Consider the following 27,186-nt stretch of genomic DNA (forward strand, 5'->3'; position numbering starts at 1 on the left):
GAAAGAGACAGAGGTAGAGGAAGGGATGAAAGTGGGTCTCAGAGAAAGGAATGGCAGATGAATTCATCAGCCAGGAAAGTTACTGCTCTTACAACTTCAGTGAGACTCGGGCTACTGAAATGAACGCAGTCCCCACCAGCTCACTGACACACCACACGTGTTTTTTAGGAATGTCATCAATTGAGGGTTGGGGATGCTGACACTCGGGAGAAATGCTACTGTAGCCCTGTTTCCTGACCTTTCCCCAGCTGTGACCTCTAACCCCGGTTCCTCCCTGTTGCCCCCTTATACTGGCTGACCTTGTCTACTGGACGAGATATGCACCTTACAAGCTGCCCCTTGGGTTATCCTGAAGGCCCCCAGGGGACCATGAGACCCTGACTGCGGAGAGCTTCCCTAGACTATGCCGGCTGTCTTAGGGGGCACCTTTCCAGCACGAGTATGCTCCGGGAGGGTTTCTGGGTAAAGCGGCAGCGAGAGTTTCTAACCTGCACCCTCACACCGCAGGGGCAAGGCGGGAGGTGGTGCAAGTTCTCCATACTCCACTGGCTTGGCCACTGGAGTGTCCGCCTTCTCCATCCCAGGAAGGGCCCTTGCTCCTCGGCAGGGCGCTAGGGAGACCGGGCTAGGCGAGAGAACTGTGGCAGTGCCTGCGCATCCCGCCAGTCTTGGAGAAAAGGGTCTGAGCAAAGGGAGGGAAGACTGGAAGAGCGACAACCTGTGGCCACCCTCCCCCCCAAAAGAAAACGGACTGAGAACTCGGAGAAGAATGCCAGGAAGGGCCTGGGTTGCTGCTCCAAGACCCGTTTGGTCCTTCCCTTGCCGGGGAGGGTCTTACTGGGACCAGCGCTGGCCCTTCCCACAGGAGCCTGAAGATGTGGGTCACCCCGACTCTCCCTGGAGACCCACAAAGCATCCTGCGCTGTGGAGAGGGGGTGGTTGTGGGTAGGGTGCAGGCACCCCGCGACTCCCTGGTCCCCGGCCTCCTGCCCTGCCCTTCCAGAGCTGGAGCCCCAGTGGGTCGCGCAGACACAGAGCCAAGCCGGAAGGACGCAGCAGGCGTCAGTGCCCAAGCCAGCCACTGCCTGCGGCCAGGGGGCGACCCGGACCCGCGGCGCCCCAACATTGCAGAAGCCCCCGACGCTGGCCCCAGTTCAGGGGAACAGGGCCCAGGAGAGCTGTTTGCGGCTCAGCAAAGCCTAACGCGGCTCAGAGAAGCCCCCGGGGGTGCTGATGGCCGCGGCCGACTGCCCGGAGCCACAGGGCGCACGGCCCGCCCTCAGCAGGCGCATCCCGCGGGTTTCCAGGTGTGCAAAAGGCACGGCCAGGAAAAGGGACCGCCCCGGCGTCGGAGTGGGCAGCTCGCCCTTGAGCCGCGAGGTGGCGCCAGAGGCACGCAGTCCAGGCTGGCCCGCGGGCCCGGGAGGCCACGCATCTCTGCGCCCCAGATCCGGGCGCCTTCCCTGCCCCCTGCCCGGAATTGAGGCCCAGGGGAAAATCCACATTTGCACTCTCCCTCCACCCCGTCCCCAGAAAATGTCAAGGCCTTTGAAGTGAGGCTGGGAGCTAAATATGCAAACAGAAAAGAAAAATAATAAAGGCAGTTTTATGTCATTTAGAATGCGCTGACTGTGTTTCTTCTCTTTTCCCCAGCCCGCCCGGGCTTCTTGACGGAAGGCCGTAAACCCGTCCTTGAATGGGAATCTCAGGAAGAAACCATGAAGCATTTCAAAGCGTGAAAGGGCATCAGCTTAGGTGTCTGGGCAGCGAGAGAGAAACACCACGGTGTGAATATAGCCAAGTATTCCATTTATTAACAAAATAAGTCTTACCAAGGGAGCGCTCTGTTCACCCCAAACAGGACCCGCAGTGCCCCCCACTGCCACTCAAGAACAGGAGGAAGAGAAGGTGTAGGGAGAAAACCGGGCCCAGACTCTCCCACCCCGCCTCCCCGGGCCCCGTCAGGTCTGGGAGGGGGCTGCTGACAGCTCTGTGCTCCAAGACCCCCCAGCATTCTGCGGGGGCCTGACCAGGCTGTCCCCTGCTGCCCAGCTGGAGGAAACACTGCCTGCCCACCACCAGGAGAGATCACCAGCCCAGGGAGAGGAAAACCACTAGAAAAAGCACTTTGCAAAATACAAAGAGCAAAGTTTCATGTCAGACGGACCTCTGAGGACTTCAGTGGGATCGGAGGAGTCCCGAGGCACCCTATACCCGCCACCACCCCCCCAGTGGGAGGGACGGGGAGGGGGAGCAGGAAGGCTCAGCGGGAGGCCACGGGGGCCTCTCTGGGGGTGGCTGCTCATGGGGACAGGACTCTCGTGCTCAGAGCAAGGTAGGGGTGCAAGGCTGGGGCTTGGGGGCCAGGTTGCACATCAAAGACCCCAGGAGGAGAAGGCTGCAGGGTCATGGAGCCACAGAGCACAGCACAAGCCCCCTGCCACCAAGGACGTGAAAACGTCCTCCCAGATGCTGGAGTAAAGAAAACAACCCCCCCAAAAAAACAGAACCTCAAATGGAATGAGGGGAAAGAGGCCAAAGAGAAGAGGCGAATGTAGCTTTAACCATTAGGCAGCATGCAAGAAACTCCCCGGATGAGCAAACAAAACCGGCAGAAGAACCCTGGGACCCAACTCCCCCTCCTCCCTGGAAACCAAGCCAATCCGAGGGGAAAAACAAACACAAAGAGAAAAAAATGCAAAACTTAAAATCTAAGGGGAAAAAATTAACATAAAGGAAGAGGGGTGTGGGACATGGAGTTATCGGTGCGATTAATATTATTACTGGGGGGGGCGGGAACACGGACTTTTTGCATACCATTGACTTGTGTGGGCCGTTAATGCACTTATATTCCCAGCTTGTAAGCTAACATTATAGTAAATAAATACACAGTCCGGTGGGGAGGGGCGGGCGGGCGGGGACAAGCAGTCGTGGAGGTGGCAGCGGCGAGGCAGGCCGAGCGGCGGGCGGTGGTTACTGGTATCCCAGGGCCGAGGCTGACGCTAGTCTCTGTCCGTACAGCGCGTATGGCGAGTAGTAGGGTCCGGCTGTGGGCAGGGAGGGCACCGCCAGGCCCCCCGCTGTGGACAAGTGGCTCTTGCCGTAGGGGTGGTACCGGCTCAGCCCCAAAGTGTGTGGACTCCGCAAGGACAGCGAGCCGGGGCTGCCCGGGGCCGCGGGCGGGGGGAGATGCAGGTGGCAGGAGGCGGCGGCGGCGGCGGCAGCGGCGGCGCTGCCCAGGCCGGACGCCCCCGGGTAGGCGGCCAGGAGTTTCTCAGCGCCCGGCAGGGCGGTGTGAGTCCGGAGGTGGCTGAGCAGCTCCTCGGAGGTGGCGAAGCGCTTGTCGCACGGGCCGCTGGCCGCCACCCAGTTGCAGCTGTGCGGCAGCGGCTCGTTCTGCAGCATGAAGCCGTAGGTGTAGAGCGGGTGGCCGGGCAGCGCGGCCTGCGCGGCGCTGGACGAGAGCGCGGCGGGCTGCAGCGGGTGCGCGGGGTACACCAGCGGGTAGCCGCCCGTCTTCAGGCCGGGCCCCGCGGGGTCGTGCGCGCTGCAGGTGGAGCAGCCCGAGCCGCTGAGGTGCGAGGCGCTGTGGTAGCCTCCCAGGCAGTAGGGGTCGCGGCACAATCCCTGCAGGAAGGAGGGCGGGGACGCCCCGGTGAGCGGGCTGGAGCTGGGGGGCTTGCCGGGCGGCAGGCCCAGGCCCCCGGACAGCTGGCTTCCCACGAGGCCCGACTTGCTAGGGTCCAGACCAGGCACGAACTGCGACGGGTAGCCGGCGTAGGCGCCCACGATGGAGCCGTGGTAGCCGATGCTGGAGGGCGGCAGCGGGAACACCGAGTGGCCCGGCTTGTAGGGGGACACGGGCGCCACGTGGCCGGCCCCCACCAGCGCGGCCGGCGGCTCCGACTTGCGCCCGGACGCCCCGGGCTCGGGCCCGCCGCCGCCGCCGCCGTGCGTGCCCGGCTCGGCGGCTCCCCCGCGGCTCGCGGCCGCCGGCTCGGGGCTGGCCTTGGGCTCGGGGTCCTTCTTGTCCAGCTCGCCGCCGCCGCCCTTGCAGTCCGGGTGGTGCGGGGAGCCGCCGCGGGAGCCGCCCGGCGAGGACGCGGCCGAGGACGCGGAGCCCGGCGCGGCGTGCGGGGCGAAGGGCGCGCAGGCGGCGCCGGGCACGCGGAAGCCCGCCTTGTCCCCCGGGGACGCGGCCGACGACGGCGCGGACGGCGCGGACGGCGGGCCGCTGTCCTTGCGGGGATCGCCGCCCCCCGAGCCCTTGGAGTAGGGCTTGAAGCTGGACTTGTCCTCGGCCGGGGCGTCCCCCGGCGGCTTGACGCCCGCCGCCGCGCGGCCGGGTTCCTTCTCGGCGCCCAGCCCGTTGGCCGCCGCCGCCACCGCGTTGAGCTTGGACGAGGGCGGCGGGTCCGGCTTGCCGATCTGCGAGCAAGTCTGGGCCAACAACGCCAGGGGACTCTTCTTGGCGTCCAGCTGTGGGAGACAGCGGCGGGGAGGGGGGGTGAGACCCCGAGGCCGACGCAGCAAGCGAGGGCGTCAGGGGCGCGCGCGGGGGGCACTGCGTTCCCCCTGCGCGGCGGGGGCGGGCAGGGAGGGGGCGGCGGCAGGCCCCCAGGGGCCACCGCGGGAGATGACTTGGCCGCCGTCAGGGCCTGGGGAGGGGCCGTGACTCGCCCTCCTTGCCCGGAATCGCTGCTGCAGGCCCCGGGAAAAACTTAGCGCTTCAGTTTGGGGAACTTCGCTTGGGACGGGATTTGCGCGCGGGGATGGCTCGGACCGGAGGCGGGGTGGGTGTTGGGGGCCCCCGTCCGAGGGGGGCACCCCGCGAGTGGGGCAGGGAGCGCCTGGGCGGCGGGCGCGCAGAGCGGACGGGCCGCGCGGACGGGGGGGGGGGGACGAGCACCCTCGGCTGGAAACTGGGTGCGGGGGGGAAAAGTAAAGGACCCTGGGGACTCCGAGCGAGAGCGAGCGGAGCAAGCACAGGCTCGGCCAGGCGAGCGTGCGAGGGGCGCCTTTCCCAGACTAGCTGGGGGAGAAGCAAGGGGGCTCTGGCCCCCGGCCGTCTCGGCTCTCCCCTGGACGCCGTCCGCCGGCGTCGCGCCGACCCCCGGGGTGCAGGGAGCGGGGACGCGGGCCCGGCGCGGGGCGGGCTGCGACCCAGAGACTGACCTCGATGGGGCTGACGGGAGTGGAGGACAGCGGCTGCAGGTACTCCGGGTGCAGGAGGTGGCCGGTGTGCGCGCTCAGCATCTTCAGGACCCTGATCGGGAGCCGGTTCGCCTGGCGCAGGGGGTCCGCCGGGGGCAGGAGGGACACCGCCGGCCTCTTCCCGCCGCCGCCGCTGCCGCTGCCGCTGCTCTCGGGTGTCCTTGGGTTAGATCCAGCGGGCGAATCGCTCATTTGGAGGAGGCAGCGCCGCTGGGGGGGCGGGAGGGCGGGGAGCACTGGGGAGGCGAGCTCCCGGGGCGGGTGGGCTCGCTCCGCAGCGCCGAGCGCGGTGCAGCAGTGGCTGCGCCTCCACCCGCCGCCGCCGCTGGCCCGGGCGAGCAACACAAAACCCTGCGCCTGCCGGGGGCCGCACGTCAAATAGCCGCGATGGGCAGCCACACTTCAAAGGCATCGCCGCGCCCGGCCAATCGCAGCTCCCGCCGGGCCGCGGGGGCGGGGACAGCGGCGGGCGGAGGCCGGCACCGCCGGCGGGCGGGGCCAGCCTTAAAGGGGCCGCGGCCGTGCCGCCGCCGCCGCCGCCGTGGCCTGTGCCACCTCCGGCGCGCCTCCTGTCGCCCCTCCAACTGCGCCTCCTTTACCCCCACTGGGGACAGGGCCACCGGGACTCGGCGGTGCTCCATCCCCCGCGGGGTTCGGCCTCCTCCGCTCTCCGGTCCCTCCCTTCGCACGGCGGGGGCGGTTACCCGCCGGCCTAGGGCGGCTGGGCACCGGCTGGGCAGAGCCCAGGCCGCGCAGGGATGGGCAGAGCCTCCGAGGCCCCGCTCGGCGCCGGCTCAACTCGAGCCCGCGGCCGGGGCAGCGCCGCTCCAGCGCCCGGGCACGCGCCCTGCCCGCGGCGAGCGAGTTCGGGGGCGCGTCCCGGGCAGCGCGCGGCCCCCGGCCCCAGGTCTCAGGCGGGGCAGTGGAGGGCGCGTTTGGTAAGGCGTCCCCGTCTGGCCAGGCGGAGGCGACCACGCCCTCCCTGCGCAGTGCCAGCTGCCCTTCTACGGGAGACCCGGCTCCCCGGAGATGCCGGGATTCCGTCGGAGTGGGGAGGGGCGCGCGACGGTTCCCGCCGACCCCACTCCAGGGATGCGTCCCCCTCCCACCCTTCTCTGTTCCAGGGGAAGCGCATTCGCGTTCCCCATGGGCATTTCTGGTGTAAACCAACCAACCAACTAACCAACCAACCAACCAACCAAACAACCAACCAACCAACCAAACAACCAACCAAAAGTTTGAAATCAAGACAACAAGCTCTTCCGCCTCTGCCCCGCCTTCCAGGCAGCGCGGGCGCGGCCGGGGGACCCGCGGCAGAGGTTCTACAGAGTCACGGTTCTGCCATTCAACTTCGCGTCCGCGGGTCTGCGGGAGGCGAGGCGGGTCCTTTGTGCGCTGACCTCGGCCGAGCCCGCGTCTGCGCGCGCCGCGCGGCCAGTGGAGGCGCGCTGGTCCTTGCTGCCAGCACCGCCTGGTCAGCCCCCATCCATCACTCCGACGGGCGGGCCTGTCACTTGGGGCATCTCGCTCCAGGACCGTCAGTTCCTGCCGGCAGGCAGTGTGCGTCTACACCTTGAGACAGGAGAATCCGAGGCGGCGGGGAAAGGTGACTTCAAAGGAATTTTTCAACTGGAGAGGAAAAACACTCCTGGAAGTAACAAATAGCGACCGGGAATCTTTCTCCTGCTCAGGAGTGGGCAGCCTACGCCCAGGGCCGTTTTTCTGGGCAAACGTGTATGGCGAGCCCCAACTCCCCAGTCTTGCATTCCTATGGTCCGGTGGATCCCCGAGAGGCCTTCCGTGCTGCAGCAAGAAAGGCACGTGAGCGGGAGAGCCGGGATCCAGTCGATCCACTGAGCCTCCCTTCCCCCTGCCCCGGAGCACCTGGCAGGGAGACTTCCCAGCCACTGTCCACTGCAGGGGCCGGAGTGATAGTACAGCCGGGCCGGCGTTTTCCTCGCACGTGGCCAATCTGGCTTGCTCCCCGGCATCCTGTACGGTCCCCCCCCCCCCCCCCAGCACCGCAGGAGTGGTTCCTGAGTGCAGAGCCAGGAGTAACCCCTGAGATCACTGGGTGACCTTCCCCTACCTGCCTCAAAAAAAGTCATCGTAGACTTGCTTGAACCTACAGGCCCCTTGGCCTTTGGGGGACCCCTCTACAGAGAGAACAGAAGAAGGCCTTGCAAGTGGCAGACTTTGGTACCTCAGAGGATGAAGGAGGTTCAGAGCGGTCCAAGTCCGAGACCCAGCCCCGAGTTCTCAGTCTTGGATGTGTGCTAATGGTCAATGGAAAATCCTCTGGGAGCAGACGGGATGGGGAGGGGGAGGAAAGAGAAAGCGTTTTGAAGTTGGAAGGGAAAGGGGGCTGGAGGCTACAGAAAGTGGGAAGAGAAGAGAAAGGCAGTGAGGGGCTGAAGTGGGGAGGGTAGGCAGGGCAGGGGGTTGGCTGGGGAGAAGGTGTGACTAGGCCAGCTCCCTTGGTCACAGCAGTCGTGGCTGATAGGGACAGTGGGTGCCAGACAGCACCGGGACACCAGGCCTAGTCCCCCCACCCCCCATCCCTGCCACATTCTAGCAAGGTCCTAGTGACACCCTTTCTTCATTTCTGGTGGGCAGCAGGGACCCTTTGGCTGGATCCATCCAATCTTCTTAGGAGAGAAAGTAGAAGAACGTACTTTGCCAGGCCTGTGGCCTAATTAACCCCTACCAGACAATTATACAGTCAGTATTTGACAGTCACTTAGCCGAAGGCTAGCCTGCAAGGAGTCTTGAATAGGACCCGTTGGCCTAAAGCAAGTGCAGGTTGCCAAGGGTCGGCCGTGAGCTGGGGCAGTCAGGCTTAGCCTCCACAGAGCGGGTTATAAGCACCCACCGGTGGGCAGAGCGGGGTCGAGACTCAGCGCTCCACACACGAGTGGGACAGGCAGATGGCACAAGGTTGTTTCCGCAGGAAGGGGCCCACATTCAGCAAAGGGGTCTCCTTTATCCAGGCCCTCCTCAGCCTGCCAATGTACCATGATGAGAGGATGGGGTGAGTTCTGTGTGAGACCAGAGACCCTGGAGGCCTCAGTGACACAGCGCAACGCTTGCTGAGGGGGCTGGTGGCAGACATTGTGGCTCTCATTCCGTTCCTAGCCAGAGAGAGGGACTGGGCAGCGAAGTACCCAGAGGCCTGTGGCTGCTGGCAGGCAAAGTGGCCCTTGGAGTCACGAGTCTCAGTCAGGCCTTTGGAGTATGTCACAGTAAGGGTCCTGGGCAAGTGTCCCCTCCCACAAACACATAAATGTACCACTTTCCTCTTTGTAAAATGTAAGAGCCCTAAAGAGACAGCTCAGGTCCCAGGAAAGCTCTAGAGCACCCTCTTCTCAGCCCAGGAAACCTACCAGAAGCCCCAGCTACCCCAGGATTTCTACGGAAACGACAGCCCCGTCTCAGCCTCTAGTCAAGTCTGTCTTTAAAGAAGAGAAAAAGGGGTTGAGAGAGAGAGAGGACAGCAGATAGGGCACTTGTGTGCCGTGGTCACTCAGGTTCTATCCCATATGTCCCCTGAGCACCTCCCGATGTGCAGACTAAGAGTCAATCCATACATGAGACTGGGGATCAAACCTGGTTGACTGCATGCAAGACAAGTACCCTACCTCTGTACTATTGCTCTTGCCCCTAAGCCATCTTTTTTTTTTTTTCTGGGTGGTGGCGTGTATAATTCCTCCACCCCTCTCGGAGAGCCCGGCAAGCTACTGAGAGTATGGAGCCCGCACGGCAGAGCCTGGCAAGCTACTGATGCATATTGGATATGCCAAAAACAGTAACAATAAGTCTCTCAATGAGAGACGTTACTGGAGCCCGCTCGAACAAATCGATGAGCAATGGGATGACAGTGACAGTGACAGGTGTGGGGGTGGGGTGGGGATTGTTCCCAAGTGGTGCTCAGGAGGTCTAATACCCCAGTGATTCTTTATCAATCAGTCAGTGTTGGCAGCACTGCTCAGGCCCCCAGGTGCTGGGGGTCACAGGCCCACACCCGGAGGTTCTCAGGGGGTTGTGTGCTACAGAGGCTAGAACTTGGCTCTTTGCACATGTGCCTTGTACCTGAGCTAGTCCCAAGTCTCTCTTTCCATTTTTTTTTCAAAGTGCCAGGGTTGAATTTAGAGCGTGTCTCTAGCACTAAGCTGCACCTGCAACCCTGTTTTTTCGTTCTTGTTGCCTAACTATACTCATTGAAGCCAGTAACTGTTGTGCACTTTGCAGGCCTGATCTCCCCTGGTCCTTAGAGAAGCTGGGGCGGGGGGTCCTGTCATGCCTCTATTTCACAGAGGAGGAATCCTGGGGTGCCAAGTCCCAGCGGGCTAGAGGTGGGGCTGGGCTGTGAACCCAGGCAGTCAGAATGCCAGGAGGGCCCAAGGAGAGTTTGCTGATGAGTGTATCTGACACATAGTCTGCTTCTACCCATCTCACCAGATTCTCCAAAAGACTCATGGTAGGTGACTGCATTTTTTTTTTTAACCTGGGGGGACACATAGTGATGCTCCTAGCTCTGCATTCAGGAGTTACTCCTGGTGGTGCTTGGGGGACCCTATGGGATTGAACCATGCAAGGCAGACACTCTCTCTCCAGCTCCTGGGTGACTGCATTTTTCAAAATGTTTACTCTTTGCCTACATTAAAGTACCTATTCCCAAACCCAGTTTGTTCCTCTCTCACAATCCTTTCCTAAGTTATTTTGGGAAGGTCCTTTTTATCTTCGTCTGACAAAAGAAGAAGCAGGTCTGAGAAATGAAGGCGGAGCCTGCAGCCAGGCCTCCTGCGGCCTTACCTCCTATCCCCCCTCCCCTCCCTGGAAATGGAGAGGCAACTTACTCCCTAGGCAAGGAATGAATCAAGTTTCCTGCCCCTAGAATTTCCTTAGGACGCAGGGTGGGAAGGAGAGGACAAAGGGAAATGTAGACTGCAGCTTATCTTCAAACCCACCCCTTGGATCAGGTCCTTGAGCTGCCAGCTTTGAAGGTGGTTTCATTTATCTCCTATCAGCCCCCGGGGAGATAGGCAGGGCTGGGGGGAAGGGGTGCAGTAGGTGTGCTTTTGAAGTTCCCTCCCTTCATCTGCTCCACCCCACACATCAGCCTTAGCCCTGGGCATTCATCCTGGACTACTTTGTTCCTCTAGGCCTTCAGCTTTCTCGAGATTCCTCTTTCAAGTAGCAAAAGCTGCTGGGAGGAAAGCACCCTCAGTAATCAGACAGCACTTAGGCCTGATCACACAGGGCCACCAGGGCTCCACCCAGGGCTGGCACTTTTCTTGAGCCCCTCCGCTAGAGAGCATCTGCCAGTGAGCTACCCTGGAGGTGGGCCCTCTTCCTGCGCCCTGGTCATAGGTGAGACTCTGAGACCAGAGAGGCCAAGTCTCTAGTCTGAGTCCCACAGCTCGGGAGGAAATGGTAGGTAGACCTGAAGTTCATATCCAGGTCCTCAGGTCCTGAGCCCAGGCACTGAGCACAGGACTGGGGTCGAGGGAGGAGAAGCTTGAAAACAAAATTGTCTGCCTGAGTGCTGTTCTCACTAAGGATTTCCCTTCCATCTTGAGGCAGGAGGGGAGCCAGGAGGAGAAGGAAGTCGGGAGGGGGGGGGAACATTCAATTCATTCCAGCAGGTTGAACTCTACCAATTGCAGAAGATGTTGAGGTGGTGATGGTGTTTTGGGATCCATCTCTGCGCGAACAGGCCTGACTGTGCCCTGTGGATGCCTTCTTCTAGGCCGTGTTTCCAAGGAGCAGGGATGTACAATCTTGAACTAATTCTAATATAGTGCAAGGAGGGTGCACTGCTTCTGAGTGGCTTCATGGAACCGATAAACCTAATTTCAACATGGCGAAGTGATTTTGAGGAGTGTTTTTTTTTTTCTTTTTGGGACACACCCAGCGATGCACAAGAGTTACTCCCAGCTCTGCACTCAGGAATTACTCCTGGCGGTGCTTGGGGGACCATATGGGATGCTGGGAATCGAACCTGGGTCGGCCACGTGCAAGGCAAACACCCTCCTCGCTGTGCTACAGCTCCAGCCCCCTGAGGAGTGGTTTTTTTTTTTAATTTTTAAGAATTTTATTTTATTGAATCACCATGTGGAAAATTACAATGCTTTCAGGCTTAAGTCTCAGTTATACAATGCTGAAACAACCATCCCTTCACCAGTGCCCATATCCCACCACCTAAAACAAACAAACAAACAAACAATAAAACACAGTATACCTCCCATCCCGGGCCCGCCCCCCCTGCACCCTCCCCCCCTTGTAACTGATAAATTTCACTTTACTTTCTATTTACCTTGGTTTCATTAAATATTTCAACACAAACCTCACTGTTATTGTTAGGAGTACCCCACTAGAGTCAGACCTGTTGTGAAGAGATAGGTTTTGGATTTCTGTACTTTAGCAACTAAGTCCAGGGAGATTTCTTCCAGATATTGGATCATTGCAATCTTGTAAACCCCATCTGTGGTCGTCATAATATGGTGGTCACCACGCCATATTATGAGGAGTGTTTTTAAAAAAACTTTCTATAGGAGCCACATTCTGCAGTGCAGGGCGTCCAGGACCTGCTCAGCGGTACTTGCACCTAGCGGTGACCATCAACCAGCAGACCATTGGTGATGCTCCAGGCCTATGCGATGCTGGGGATAGCAGGCATGTGCTCTACCACTCAATCCCTGCCCCCAAGGGTGTTTCTTTGGGTGACCCTCTGTGCACATCTGCTCAGAGAAGGAAGCCTGAGAAGCGAGATCCTAAGGAAACCGCAAGTGCCCAGAGAATAGTAGTTTATTCAGAGTGGAAATTTAGAAATTTCATATAAAGTGAATGGTTTTGGGGAAAAATTTATTGAAAAACACATTTATTTATTTATTTAATGATTATGACTCATGACCTTTATAAATTTTATAAAAGAATTCTGTAGCACTGCACTGTAGTACTGTCATCCCGTTGCTCATCAATTTGCTCAAGCAGTAATGTCTCCATTGTGAGACTTGTTGTTACTGTTTTTGGCATATCCAATACATCACGGGGAGCTTGCCAGGCTTTGCCGTGCGGGCAGGATACTCTCTGTAGCTTTCGGGGCTTTCTGAGATGGATGGAGGAATTGAACCTAGGTTGGCCACATGTAAGGCAAATGCCCTACCCGCTGTGCTATTGCTCCAGTCCACTGCACTCACATGTGGGATAAAACATGCATGTGGTAACTCAAAGTAGCTCTCAAGTCTGACTTAACTAATGAGACTGCCTTGGCAGTTAGGGAAGCTGAGCTCATGTATGAATGGAAGGATTCATGTATGAAGGGAACTCCCTATATAACAAGAGATTGTTTTGGAGACAGTTGATAGGTAGAAACCACACATCCTTTTCATTGTTAAGTTATAAAGAGTCATCAAAATTAAAAGCAAAAATATCTGGGTAAGACTTAACGTTACTACTAGGAGCATCAAAGGAAGTGAAAGGGAGTGAGTGATACGGAAAGATCAAGGTCAAGGGGAACAGAGAGCACATGCTAAAGGCAGTAGGGGAGAGGACCTGTGAAAATTTTGATATTGGACAATTGCCTAGATAAAGAAATAATGGGGCAAGATTTCTAAACCCGATGATGAGCTTAATAGCAATAGTGCGGCGGGTAGGATGTTTGCCTTGCACGTGGCCAACCCGGGTTCGATTCCCCAGCATCCCATATGGTCCCCTGAGGACCACCAGGGGTAATTCCTGAGTGCAGAGCCAGGAGTAACCCCTGTGCATCGCCGGGTGTGACCCAAAAAGCCAAAAAAAAAATCATCCTCACATTGGTGCCATCTCGGTCATCTCTCAGCCTCTCTTTCACTCTCCTAGATCGACTCCAGCTGGCCTTCCCCTGGTATCTATCAGCAGCAGCCAGCAGGTCCCCTCAACAGCATCATCTGTGCCCCTCAGACTCCGTCTTCACCTTAGCCTCCTCTTTCCTCAGGGAGCTGCTCTCTGATCCCCTTCTGACTTACTCTTCATCTCCCCTGCCTGTGTGCTCTATTCCTTCCCAGTTTTGTCCAGGATTTCCAGTGGAAAATCCACATTTTGTTTGATCTGGGTCTACTCCTTCTCAATCCGAATATCACCTTTCAGCTTTCCAGATGTGGAAGATGCTCTTTGGCCACTCCTGGAGTTGGAGTCACTTTTGCCCCTCCATGAGGTGTTTGCTGATACACGCGGGCGTTCTAAGGACACTGCTGTCTGAGCTGTAGGGGGGACACGTGTTGGACAACGTACATCCCGCCGTCATGACCCCCGTGAAAGTTGGAGTCCCAATCAAGAGAGGAGCCATCCGTCTCCACTGCAAGTCGCTCCACACTTGCTTCCCTCGGCTCTCTCTCGGCTCTGCAGCCAGATCCATGCCTAAACCCTGGCCAGCAGCCATTCTGCCACCCTCTCCTGCCACAGCCCGGCCACTTGTCTCATTAGCATATTGAAAAAGGCAAAGCCCGTATGAACAGAGCAGCCAACAATCTTGCCATATTTTGAGACGATCGCCTCCACATCTGATTTCTGGACCACCAGAGTATTCCGATTCCCAGTGAATAGGCAGGAGTTCCGGGAGTGGGAGTCTGCCGTGGTAGCACTGCCAACTGTTGTCTTGGATGATTCAGTTCCTCCACTGGAAGAACTCCGCAGGAGGGAGGAGAGATTGGAATCTAGTCTCCTACTGCCTGTTCTACGTGAGAAGTCCACTGCTACTTGAGGTGGCAACCTCTCAGCCTTTGCCTCCTCACAAAATCAAAACACAGTTACCTATGGTGAGGTACATTCCCATAGTGCCAAATTCCAAAGCTGGGAGAAAGTAGAATGGGAATGCTCTTTTAGGGACTAAGGATGTGACTCCAGATGCTGGAACATATGCCTGGTGTGTGTGAGGGCCTGAGTTCGAGCCCAGACACCACACACCCAGACAGCTCTGTGCCCTTGTGTTGGTGTAGTCTTGCCGACCCCAGTGTCTCCCACTGCCTGAGCACGGAACCCTCGTGCTGTCTTCCTTCCCACCACCCTATTCTACCCCAGCACTGTTGGGTATGGGTCCTATTATACAAGGCATTTCCTGCCTCTGCCCAAAGCAAATGTGTAGCATTCATTTATTATCAATCCTTCCAGAGATGGTTTGTACATATATTAGCAAACACACCTATACTCTTTCCCCCCTTTTGGAGTAAAATGGGAACACACTACACCAACTGTTTTGCATTTTCTTTTTTTTTTTTTTTTTTTGCTTTTTGGGTCACACCCAGCAATGCTCAGGGGTTATTTCTGGCTTTGCATTCAGGAATTACTCCTGGTGGTGCTTGGGGGACCATATGGGATGCTGGGGATCGAACCCGGGTTGACTGCGTGCAAGGCGAATGCCCTACCCGCTGTGCTATCACTCCGGCCCCTCCCTCCTTCCTTCCTTCCTTCCCTCCTTTCTTCCCTCCTTCCTTCCTTCCTTCCTTCCTTCCTTCCTTCCTTCCTTCCTTCCTTCCTTCCTTCCTTCCTTCCTTCCTTCCTTCCTTCTTTCTTTCTTTCTTTCTTTCTTTCTTTCTTTCTTTCTTTCTTTCTTTCTTTCTTTCTTTCTTTCTTTCTTTCTTTCTTTCTTTCTTTCTTTCTTCCTCTCTTCCTTTCCCACTTAATAAAATCAGGTGACTGCATTCTGGCTTCTGTGATTTTTTTGGTTCAGTTTCTGTTATTATATGAGCGTGCCACTTTCTTTTTCCTCTTTTGGCAGACAGATGATTTGCAATCTTTTCCTCCTGCTATGCATAACCATGCATAAGTACCCATGTATGTGTAGGGTATACTCCACATGTGTTTGTATAAGTATAAGATAAATTTCTTTTTCTTTTTGAGTCTTGGGGTGCACCTATCAGCACTTGGAGCCACTTCAGGCTCAGAGCTCCAGTGTTAGCAGCTGGCGGTCTTCCGGGTCACGTGGTGCTGGGGGTGAAACCAGGCCTCCAGCATGCCTCATGCTGCACTATCCCTGCAGCTCTGTCAGGATAAGACTATAGCAGCAGAATGTCTGGGTCAAAAGCAAATTCCTTTGAAGAAAGTTGGCAGGATAACCTTTCAGCTGGGGTCTCAGGCAACGATATTCAGAGAGGCCTCTACTTCCATCTCTCAGTTTATGGATGGAAATGCATGCCTTTCTTTCTCCTTCCCACCTTTGTCCTCATTTGGTAGAAGGAAGAGAGATGCAATTAAGTCCAACCTAAATGAATCCAAGATGTTGACAAATGCGTGTTTCAATATTTAAACTTCCTTGCCTTACAGAGGCATTGCATCCCAATAAATCCATCATGGATTTATGGAAATGAATCGATGTTGAAAATGCATTGAATAGAGGCTGGCAAGATAGTAGAGTGGGCTGGGTGCTTGTCTTGCATGCAGCTGACTAGGACCCCTGGACCCCTTATGGTCCCCTGGACCCTGTTAGGGGTGGTTCTGGAGCACAGAGTACGGAGTATGCCCTGAGCACCACTGGGTGTAGTGCCATCACCCACAAAAAATCAAACCAACAAACAAAAAGCTGCACTGAATTAAGGCTGGAGCAATAATATAAAGGGCGGGGCACTTGCCTTGTATGCAGTTGACCTGGGTTCGGTCCCCGACATCCCATATGGTTCCCCAAGCACTGCCAGTAGTAATTCCTGAGTGACTGCATGTTGTCACATGGGAGTGACCCTTATGCACAGCAGGGTGTGGCCGCAAACAAAAACAAAACAAAAAAAGCACTGAACACACCTGATCTACCTTGAATATGTTCAGACCTTTACATTAACATACAGTTGGGTGAACTCCTCTCACATAGTCTTTTTGGTTGTATCTTGGGGTTTATAGACCACACACCAGGGATGAAGGTTCCTGTGTGCAAAGCATGTACTCCAGCCCATTGACAAAATCTGACTGGCCCAAGAAAGAATTTGGATTCTGTTTTGTATTTTAGCAACTCCCTGCTTGGTGTGGTATCTGCAGACTCTTCCAACAGTGCTCAGGGGACAGGTAGTGCCAGGGATGGAACTGAGGATTCTGATGTGCAAAGCAGGGGCTCCATGACTGACCCTGCAAAGCTTACTTTATACTAAAGTGTTGTTGGCGGCAGTTTATGTAATTCACTGTCTGTGGAACTGGGCTGGAACCAGTCTCGTTAATATGCTGCTTGACTGGTGACTGTGTGGTTGACGCTGAGTCGAGTATGCCTAGCGTTGTGAGGGAAGATGGTGCCATGGAGCCCCAACCCAGGGAAAGGCCAAAGCCCAGAAATCAAAGTTTCTACATCATTGGAAAAACCAAAAATTGCCAAGATGGGGTTGGCCAAAAGTCAGGGTCATCAATATCTAACTTTTCAGTAGATTAGCACTGTAGCACTGTCATAGCACTGCCTTCCCGTAGTCCATTGATTTGCTCGAACGGGCACCAGTAATGTCTCCATTGTGAGACTTGTTGTTACTGTTTTTGGCATATGGAATATACCATGGGTAGCTTGCCAGGCTCTGCTGTGCGGGCAGGATACTCTCGGTAGCTTTTGGGGCTCTCCGAGAGGTACGGAAGAATTGAACCTGGGTCGGCCGCATGCAAGGCAAACGCACTACCCGCTGTGCTATCGCTCCAGCCCTCTTCTTTTCTTCTAAACCGCTTAATTTTATTATTTTATTTTCCCTCCCCCTTCCCTTTATTGTTGCAGTGGTGAGGGAAAATCTCCTTCTCTCTCTTTTCTACTCTTTCTCTCTTTCTTTCTCTTTCTTTTTTCCTCACTCTCTCTCTTTCCCTCTCCCTCTCTCTCCCCCTTCAACACGCACGTGCTTGTGCCCAAGTGCGCGCGCGCGCACACACACACACACACACAGAGCTGTGGTGCTCGCCAGCTTTCCTGCTGGCGAGGGCCTGCCTGTGTTCTGGCCGTGGTGCTGGTCCTGGCAGGGCGCTGTGCTGTGCCCACACGGCCTCATTGAGGCTCACACTCTCAGTGGCTGTGTTTGAACACCCCAGGCTGCACTGCTTGGTGGGGCGGTGTGGTCTACTTGCTGTGCTCTCCCACACCTGGCCTGGAGTGGCAGGGCCCCACGCAGCCCTGGCACTCAGCATGTGGGTAGCACTGGGTTCAACTCATGGCCTACCGTGCTTCTGCCTCTGAGCCATCCTTGGTCCTTTGGCTTGGGGCTTCCTCCAGGGCGTGCTCAGGGATGGAACTGGGGTTGACTGCATGCAAGCTGTTTGGCCTGTGCCTTGAGAGCTGTACGAGTTCTCCAATCCCCCCAGCACCCGACCATTTCTTGGATTAGGATGACAAGAGTTTTCTGTTCTATCCACCGCTTGTCAAGGAAAAACAAAACACACAGAAAATCCAGGCATTTGGGGGGCACACAGCTTCTTCCCGCTCAGACCCACGGCAGGAGCCCACTTTGCTCAGCCCTGGGCCTGGGCCTCCTGGGACCACTGAGACAAAATACTTTCTCTTTGTAACCTTGACCCTGGACATTAGGGAAAGCCAGCTGCACAGGGCAGAGTGTGGCTGGGCTGGCAAAACAGGATTTGTTTATATTCCAGAGCATGTGAAGTGAAATTCTAACATTCTGAAGAATTTTCCTCAGGCAACCTGACGTGACGATGTCTTTGCCTTGTCCTCGATAAAGTATTTATTTATTTAAATTGTCTTTCTTTTTTCTTTCCTTGATTAACACAACCTCTTTTTTTTTTTTTTTTTTGGGTCACACCTGGCGATGCTCAGGAGTTACTCCTGGCTCATGCATTCAGGAATCACTCCTGGCAGTGCTCGGGGGACCATATGGGATGCTGGGAATCGAACCCTGGTTGGCTGCGTGCAAGGCAAACGCCCTACCCGCTGTACTATTGCTCCAGTCCCCAACACAACCTCTTTTTGCCTGGTTGTTTTTGTTTTTCTCCTTCTTTTCTTTAAATAAATAAATCATTGAAGAAGTGATTTAATTAAACAAACAAACAAGCAAACAAACAAAAAAACCGTGCCCAAACAACCTAAACCTAAGAAACTGGTAGTTCTGGTGGAGCTGCCGGCATCCCTCCTTCGGCTGATTCCTGTTCCGCATTGGGCCTGAAGGGGATCTCCTGTGTCCTCTCATCTCTGCCTAAGCTGGATGAATTTTTCACCACTGCAGTCAAAATGCATAATGACAATCTTATTTATGACAGGAGACATGTTTTAAAACAGTTGTTTTAAAACAACTGACAGAGTTGCAAGATGGGAAACGACAAGAAGGTGCGATTTTAGGGGCGGGGAGGGAGATTGGATGCCGGCGAAGGAGAGCAGCGTTTTCCTTCTGTAAGTTGGAATTCGTCCATGACTCCTGGAGGAGACGGAGATACACACCCTGGGCAACTGGGGAAGGGGCAGGGCGGAATGGCAGTCTGGGAGCCCTGAGCAACGTGGATGGGTCTCTCTCAAAGGAACCCCGCGAGAAGAGAGTGGGGGCGTCAGGAGGAGGGGGATCCAGCGGCCACCTCCCCTGGCGTGATGTCTTTGCCACTCAAGAGGCATCTGTGAGGCCTGAAACTCCACCTTTGAGAACATGCTTCCTGCGGAGGTAGAGAATGCAGGAGCACAGAAACACACCCGTAGCCGGGGCCCGGGGCGACCCTGTGGGTTTGGGGAAAAGAAATACGGTGCTCCCATCTGTGTTTGTGGAGAAATCTCTTTCTATATCCAGCCACCAGAAGTGGCAAGCTTCTCCTTACTTTTCCTCCCTAAACGTCTGGAGGGAAGATGAGGGAAGACGAAGCTCTACCAGAGTTGAGAGCCAGGAAGCAGAAAAGGAGAACAACCTGGAAAAGAACGAACGAAAGTGGAGGAGGAGCTCCTGCCCCCACTGTGAGGACTTTTAAAAGGGACCTTTAAAAGGTGGTCTCTGTGGGTGGTGAGAGGCGCTGGCAGGAAGAGTCTTCCTGCCACATTTTGGTCGGCAGCTTCTTTTCCCAGTGTCGGGCATCTGTGCGGGAAGCCGTGTCCAGAGCAGACAGTGGTGCTGCGGGACCTCTGATGGCGTCTCTCTGCTGTTTCTGCACAGGGTCACGCTGGATGTGAGTCACTGATAACTCATCCTGCTCCTCTTGTCCCAGATTGGTGGTAATTCGGTCAGGCCCAGGGGCCACCCACCCAGCAATCTGCCCAGGCATGGCCAATGGCAGGGCTGGTGGGCCTCTCCTCAGCCCTCAAGCTGGGGAGTTCAAGCATTTGGTCACCTTCCTTGGTGACCTGAAATTCAGACCTTCTTAGAAAATACCACCCTTGAAACCCCCATGCAAGCAAAGCAGAGACTGGTTTTCTAAATCTTAATATATTTTACCAAATAAGAGAGTCTTAATCTCCCTTCCCTCCCCCACGCCACATAAATTGGATTACTTAAAGCATCTTTTCGGAGACGTCAGCAGTTTAATAGAGGCAATAAGTCAGGGCTGCCCTTGTGTTTTATTTTTCTGCCAGTATTTAGTTAATTAAAGAATGCAAATTAAAACACCTTAATTTATATAATATCAATACCAACGCCTTAAAACATTTGGCATAACTGCTCTGGCACGTCCCTTACATAAACTCTTCAGAACAGTGCTAATAAAAATGAAAAAGATTGTAAATCAAATTTAATTTATTCATCTTCTGTTGGGTACAAAAGCATATGCCAAAATCAAGTTATTTATGATGATGTCAGGACAATAGGCATTTTTGTTTGTTGCAAATGATGAAGAAAAGGTTTTTGCGAGGGACGTGTGGTTTAATTTTGCAGTGTCTCTAGGTGCATCTATTTTCTAGGTTCTAATCTCCAAAATTTATAATTTTGGACTCCAGGAAAAAAAATAGATTTGGATATCAAAAAAAATATTGAGACTACAAACATGGCAACATCCGCCGTCAAGGCCCCCCACCCCACCCTGTCTTTCTGGAGGTACATATACACCATCCGTCCTGTGGAATATGAAGCTTCAGGTGAGATAAAAGGTTGGTGATTTATATCCGATTTCTTAAATATTCCATTAAGAGGATTATCTCCCAGGAGGCTCAGAATCAGACAGCGTCGGAAGGGATTTGTGTGCGACTGCTTTCTTGGAAGCCTTGGAAATGAGTTCCCTGTTCGTGCTCGAACGCCTGTTTTCATCTTCCCCTGATACGTTTCTCTTTGTCTGGTGGATCTAAGCCTGGAGCACATGCTCCTGTGGCCTGGTGGATGAGCAGAGGTTCTGCCTGGGCTGCTCCCCATCTTGCTCGTGGATTTTCAACCTGCTGTAAGCAATGTCTTTGAGTTCAGTTGGTTTCCTGGCCTTTGGGAGAGTTGAAAGAAGTTTTTTTGAAAAAAAAAAAACTTTCTTCATGTTTTCATCACAGAACACATCCCTAAAAACCCAGGGAGATTCACAAACACAACTCTTTCGTCAGTTTGGGGTCTCCTTGTTGGGGAGGAAACAAAACAGTAGAACCCCATGCCATGGTTTGCTCTTTCTCTTTAAAGAAGAGCGTTTGTGAGTGTGGAGGAGTATGGAGTTTTTAGACCACTGATGCAGAAAAGCGCCTCTGTGACCCCCCCTGATGGTCATGGGTTCTGGGCTGCCACCAGGGCTATGGAGAGCCTTCTAGAAAGGCCCCAGTGAAATCAATGCATCCTGGTTGGACTGGAGAGAACTCAAGGGCTGAGTGCATGCTTTGCATGTGCATGGGACTCAGGCTCCATCCCAGACACCACATGGTCTCCTGAACACTGTGTGATATGACCCCCAAACCAAAATATATCCTGATGACCTCATTTCTATTGCAAAAACAAACTATGCAAACCCCATAGTGGTACACCTTTAATAATGCTTCCACTGGGGGCTACTGGGGTGTCCTTTATTTTCCCAGACTTCCTGAAATAGTGATCTAGAAATCTCTACTCTTTTAAGTAGATATGTCATTCTTTTGGGAGCGGGGGCTGGTTGATGCAACAAGTAGAGCCAGAGAAGGTTCTAGAAAAGCTAATTGCCTCCTCCTTGTCCCTTAAGTCGTGTCTCCCCCTGATGCCAGTTAGTTCCTTAGGATAAGGGGAAAAGGAGGCTGGTGTGTCTGACCACTAGCTTGCATGGTAAGCAGAGATATCTGCGTTTTTCTCTGGATGCCAGAGCCTCCCAGTGGGGGTATTCAGGGACAGCGGTGTCCACACTCAGGGGAGCCTGAACAAGCCCACGTGTGATTTGGGAATTTTCTCCCGCCTACTCCTGCTCCATGTTGTCTTTGAAAGCTAAATTTTACCTTCATATTTATTTATACCCCCTCCTACCTCCCTAAAAGACTTGAGGCCTCTTTGCAACTCAAAAGGCAGATTCAGTTGAACCTGAAGCCATTAAGGAAAAGTTACAAGATCAGAGCCAAGTATGAGGGAGGAGGGGAGGAAGAAGCCGGGTAATTATACCAGAGGGGGAAAAACTTAGATTAAGAAGAGCTAATGCAACTGAGAACAAAACCCAGCACCTAACTCCCTGGTAGCTTGGTGGGCGGCTGCCAACTCTGGTAATAACTATAGATTATTGTACCTCCAAGGCAGGTTTAAGTGTGGAGGGCTCCCTGATTATGGGAACTTGGTCAACTGCTTCATCTCTGAATCTCTGCTCTTCGTCTGTACAACCAGGATCAACTCACTCAGCACTGGGTTCTGGTGAGAATGAAGTTCAACAACAAGGAGCTCTCTTGCTTAGTGGCTGCATGCAGTGATTCTCTAAGTGTTTCACACAGACACTGTCGTGGGTTCTGAGACACATTTTCTTTTTTCACATTTGAAAAATCTCTGACATTGATTTTTAAAAAAGCAGTATGTCACAGGCTATTTCACAGCATTTCCCCCTTTTTTTCTGGACCTAAAATAATGGTGCATGTTGATTAGGAGAAATATATTAACTCCTTCCTTACCTTCCTTTATGTGGTAGGTGTTTTTTTCTGTTCCATTGTACACATGAGGAAACTGAGGCATAGAAAATCTAAAGGGATACGACTGCAAGTAATAGAGCCAAGAATGAGATTCTAGATCACATGACTTCGTGCCTCTCTACTGCCTTTAAGCACCTACAGATAGTCCCTAACTCACAAAAGTTTGCATTACAGTCTCGTTCTTTCTGTGGTACTGTGGTGCAAAAGTGACATGCATTCAGCAGAAACCATAATTTTTGTAGACATAATTGGATATGAGAACATACATATATCAAATAATTGCTGGCTGTGCTGTATATTATATGTTATTTTATCCATGTCATGTTATATTTTGTTTTGTTTTGTTTGTTTGGGTCACACCTGGCAGTGTTTGGGGCTTACTTCTGGCTCTGCATTCAGGGATCATTTTTGGTGGGACTTGGGGGAACATCTGTAATGCAGGGGATCAACCCTGATTGTGCAAGGCAAGCACCTACCTGCCGTACTGCTACTCTTGGCCACAGATTAGTTGTATTGAATGTATTTAAGATGAATTATTTTACAGTCTTTTGTAATAGTTTTGAGCATACATGTTCCACCACTTATACCACCACCTGTGTCAACTTCCCTTCACCAATGTCCCAGGTTCCCTCCCACCCAGCCTGTCAAATGTTTTAAAGTTTGGTTAGTGTAGTTTGGTTCTTGAAGTGTTGATGGCTCTGTGGCTTAGATATGTGCATATGCCATGTTTATACCACATATGGATGCCCCTGTTACTCCCTGCCAGCTTCTTCTTACTCCTCCTTATACCTTTTCCCTTCCCCGTCCCTCTCATTTATACAATCGAGGGTCATTATACATCTAGGTATATCACTTTGGTATCTTGAAAGCATTTTAAACTTATATTTTCAACTTACAGTATGTTTATAGAAATACAGTCCCCTTGTAAATTGAGGAAGATCTGTATCTCAGCAACAATAATTTCAAGAAAAATTTATCATTGGGCACTGGAGATATAAAATGAACAGGTACATACTTGCCCTAAAGGGTCAGATGCTCTGTTTTTTTTTTTGGTTGTTGTTGCTTGTTTGTTTATTATTTTGCTTTTTGGGGTCATACCCAGTGGTGTTCAGGGGCTACTCCTGGTTCTGCACTCAGGAATTACTCCTGGCAATGCTCAGGGAACCATGTGAGATGCCAGGAATCGAATTCAGGTCAGTCGCATGTGAGGCAAACACCCTACGCCGTTATTGCTCTAGCCCTGAAGGATCATATTCTCTAATGAGGGGGAACCAACAGAGCAAGGGTGTGTCAGTGGAAGTACATCCAAGACATTAAATAGAGAAGGTAGAGTTGATAATTTTTCTATCCAGATTGCCCTAGGGCCTAACTCTATGCTAAACACCCCTCCAGCAAGCAGATCAAGACTCATGGTTTCTTGGCTCTGAGAGGCATATGTCAGACAAACCTTTCAACTGGGAGCCAATAGAGAAGAGAGCACTGTGACAAGGAGACTTGGAAACGGTCACTCTGGACAAGAACTGAGTGATGAAAGGAGGGAAGGGGAAACATGATAATCTCCCAATACTTGGATTGCAAACATAATGCCCCAAAGGGGAGGGAGGGAGAGATAGAGATAGAGAGAGAGAAGAGAGAGAGAAGAGAGAGAAGAGAGAGGAGAGGAGGAGAGAGAGAGAGAGAGGCAGACTGGGGTGGGGGTGGCAGGAGGGAAACTGGGATCACTGGTGGTGGGAAATGTACACTGGTGAAGGGATGGGTGTTTGGGTGTTGGAACACTGTTTGACTGAAACTCAGTTATGAACAACTTTGTAATAGTGTACCTCACAGCGACTCAATTAAAAAAAGAGAGAGCCAGTGAGGAATCTCAGAACAGGGAGACTGGCTGCACGGAACTGGAGCATCAGGCCTCGGGGAGCATTTTAAACTTATATTTAAGCATAAGGGGCGGTTGCTTTCAGGGTTAGGGCAAGAGGCTTTTCACTTGGACACTCAAGGTAGGAGGGTTGGAAGCTGGGGGAGAGTCAGAGAAGAGAAAAACAAGGAAGTGAAACAGGAATGAGCACGTTTGGCATAAGAGTGCAGCTTCAAAAGGAAGGGGACAATATTCTGTGGGATGCAGGGACGTGAGATGCAGGAAGGAGCAGAATCAGAGGGAGAACACCTGAGCACGCACCCCAAATTTCCCTCTTACAGGCAACTTGTTCCTTGAATCTCAATTTTACTGCCTAATAGGTGTAAGCACATCACTCAACTGCCCACAGCTGTTCAAAGATCAATGAAGATAACGTAGTAGAATGTAGTTTTAAAACTAAATCATGTTATACAAATGTCAGTTATTGTCTTACTAGCCAGGTACTCACTCTTTCATTTCCTCACTGGCCATGTGGACAAGTTAAGACAGGGGAAAGGGGAGACATGCAAGCAATGGGACTTACCCATGACTTTCACTTGTGGTTATAGGGTCTTGGCTGAAAACTTAAAAATCCTCCTGCCCAGGGGTGTGGGAGTATTCCTCATGCTCAAGCTTGGGGGATTCTAGAAGCTTTCCTCTACAGCCGGAAACTGCCTCATGGGTGGGGATGGGGGTCCCAGGCTACTCAGCATTCCCCATGCCCCTGATGCAGCCCAATCAACAGTGGGTGAGTTAAGTGTCTCACGGTGTGAAACATTAAGCACACTTTCCACAAAAGAGGGAGATCCATCAGCCTTAATGGACCAACCCCAACTCTGTCTGTTCTGACAGAGATCATGTGAGAAAATGGTTTTTAAACTTTCACACTATTAACACACCTAAAGGGAAGAGGGGGACCGCAAGCCCTGTTTATCCACTCTGGTGGCAGGGCTGGGGCTGCCATTGCAGAATAGCTTCCAGGAGGGAGAGGTCCAGGGCCTGTGGAGGGGTCAGGTCCTCCAGGGGCCGCCCTGGAAGGGAAGGTGGCAGTCTGGAAAAGGGCCCAGCAGATGCCAACGCCACCTTGGCAGGCCTCTCTGGAGAGCAGGAGAATGGAGTGGGAGGGGTCAAGCAGAAATACCCCTGAGAGGGAAAGGAGAAAGTAAGGGGGAGAGGAGGGAGCCGGGAAGGTGAAGGCTGCCTGGAATCTCCCTCAGTGGCGCCTGACGGGTCCCAGCATCTCTCCCCTTTCACGCCTCCTGGGAGCCGGGACCTTCCGAGCAGGGCCTGCCTCCCTGGCAGCAGACAAAAGGCCATTTCTGAGATCCCCAGAAATGTGTTACTTTGCCAGAGGGCCGGGTGAGGGTTGAGCAGCCCAATCCCGGCCCCGGAAGGGTGTCAGCCAACGGGGGCTGTCAGTCACCAGGGAGCCCTCTGTGAAAGGGGCCCCCTGTCAACTTCCCCTGGCTTTGAAGTGACTGCGATGGAGGTGCTCAATTAAAAGCCCATCAGTCTGTAAGTAAATCAACGCCTATCAGGCTTGTCACATCAAACAAACGATTATTACCCCAGCCCGCCCACCCCATTAATCTGCTGTTCCTCCTTGAAGGCTCAGGGTCAGGGCCCCGTAAATCCTGTACTGGATCGCGGCCACCTGGATCGGGATGAAAGTGCTGGAAGCTTGGAGCTGCGGTGCCCAGCTTCCCAGAATCCTTGGAGGGGAGGGGAGAGGAAGGGAGGGAAGGAGGAGGAGGGGGAGGAAGGGAGGAAAGGATGGAGAGGAGAAGGGAGAAGAAAAGAAGAGAAGGAGGAGGAGGAAGTGGGTAGGAGGAGGAGGGGGGCGAGGCAGAGGGGGGGAGGAGGAGGAGAAAGTGAAGAAGGAGCAGGGAAAGGAGGAAAGGAAGGAGGAAGGAGAGGAAAAGAAAAAAGAGGATGGAGTCAAGAGGGAGGAGGAAGGGAAGAGAAAGAAGAGGAGGAGGAGGAGGGGGAGAAGTAACAGAAAACTGAGTGTGGAAGTGTCTGAGCAGAGACACATAGAGAGAGAGGGGAGAAGAAATGGAGATCAACAGAGAAAAAGTTCCAGGGAAAGAGCAAGAATCAACCAAGAAACCATTGCAAGAAGAGACCCAAGTGGTAGAGACAGATTCCATGGGGAAAAAGTGTCACGCGTGGTGTGGGAAATAAAGAAATATATCCAGAATCCAAGGACGCAGCTGAAGGGAACAGCTCAGACACTGGGGTCTGAGTGGAAGAGTTTCCTGCTGACGTCACCTACCCAGAGAGTGGTGGCAGCAGGACAGGGAAATTCAGGGCAGGTCTCAGCTGAACGGCTGTGACATGCCTTTCCTATCTAGAGGGATAGTTCCCCAAAGAAAATAGGAAATAGAACAGAAAAAGGAAGACTGACAAAGGAAACTTCATCCTCTTACTCAATCCCGGAGCGTCACACACCATCTGGAAGCTTTTTTTTTTTTTTTTTTTTACTAGAAAAAGAAGAGAAGGCTAAAGAAAGAAACTGGACTTCTATCTTACACCAAACTTAAAATGCATGAAGACCTGAACATAAAACCCAAAACCATAAAACTCCTGGGAAAAATATATGGAATAAGGTCCTTGACATTGAATTTAGCAATGATGTGTGTATATATATATATACACACACACATATATATTATTTGACACCAAAACCAAAAGTATAAAATGGAAAAATAAACAAAAGGGACTACAATCAAAGGAAACAATTTCTGCACAGCAAAGAAAGCCATCAACAAAACAAAAAGTCAATCTATGGAATGGGAGAAAATATTTGAAGACTCAACATCTGATAAGGAGTCGATTTCAAAAAATGTAAAGAATTCATTAAACTCTAGAGCACAACATAACAAACCAAAACCAAAGCAACAAACCAAACAATCTGGGTTAAAAATAAGTACTTAGGGGCTGGAGAGATACTATAGTGGGTAGGGCACTCACCTTATACACTGTCTACCTGGGTTTGATTTCTACACCACAAATATTCTGAACACTGCTAAGAGTGATCCTTGAGTACAGGTAGGAATAAGCCCTGCCCACAGCTAAGTGTGACCCCAAAACAGCAAGGTGGGGAGCCAGGTGTAGTACCCTGGTAAATTGTGTG

The 27,186-nt window shown here is 53.3% G+C and overlaps 1 protein-coding gene and 1 pseudogene across 1 annotated transcript; both read right to left on the reverse strand.

Moving 5' to 3' along the window:
* Positions 1–1,788: 1,788 nt before the first annotated feature.
* On the reverse strand, positions 1,789–6,193 carry ZNF703 (zinc finger protein 703). Its single transcript, XM_055143950.1, has 2 exons — positions 5,176–6,193; positions 1,789–4,479 (listed from the first exon to the last, which is right to left on the reverse strand). Exons 1-2 carry the CDS (start codon positions 5,404–5,406, stop codon positions 2,974–2,976), a joined length of 1,737 nt encoding a protein of 578 aa, XP_054999925.1. The 5' UTR covers positions 5,407–6,193; the 3' UTR covers positions 1,789–2,973.
* Positions 6,194–13,138: 6,945 nt separating this feature from the next.
* Positions 13,139–14,026, reverse strand: LOC101548302 (heterogeneous nuclear ribonucleoproteins C1/C2-like; annotated as a pseudogene).
* Positions 14,027–27,186: the final 13,160 nt, after the last annotated feature.

Source organism: Sorex araneus, chromosome 1, assembly GCF_027595985.1.
Source record: "Sorex araneus isolate mSorAra2 chromosome 1, mSorAra2.pri, whole genome shotgun sequence".
Taxonomy (NCBI): Eukaryota; Metazoa; Chordata; class Mammalia; order Eulipotyphla; family Soricidae; genus Sorex; species Sorex araneus.

Coding starts and splice junctions, on each gene's coding strand:
- ZNF703 (XM_055143950.1), bottom strand. CDS start 5,406: ATGAGCGATTCGCCCGCTGGATCTAACCCAAGGACACCCGAGAGCAGC. Junction 4,480..5,175: donor CTCCCGTCAGCCCCATCGAG/GTCAGTCTCTGG, acceptor TGTCTCCCACAG/CTGGACGCCAAGAAGAGTCC.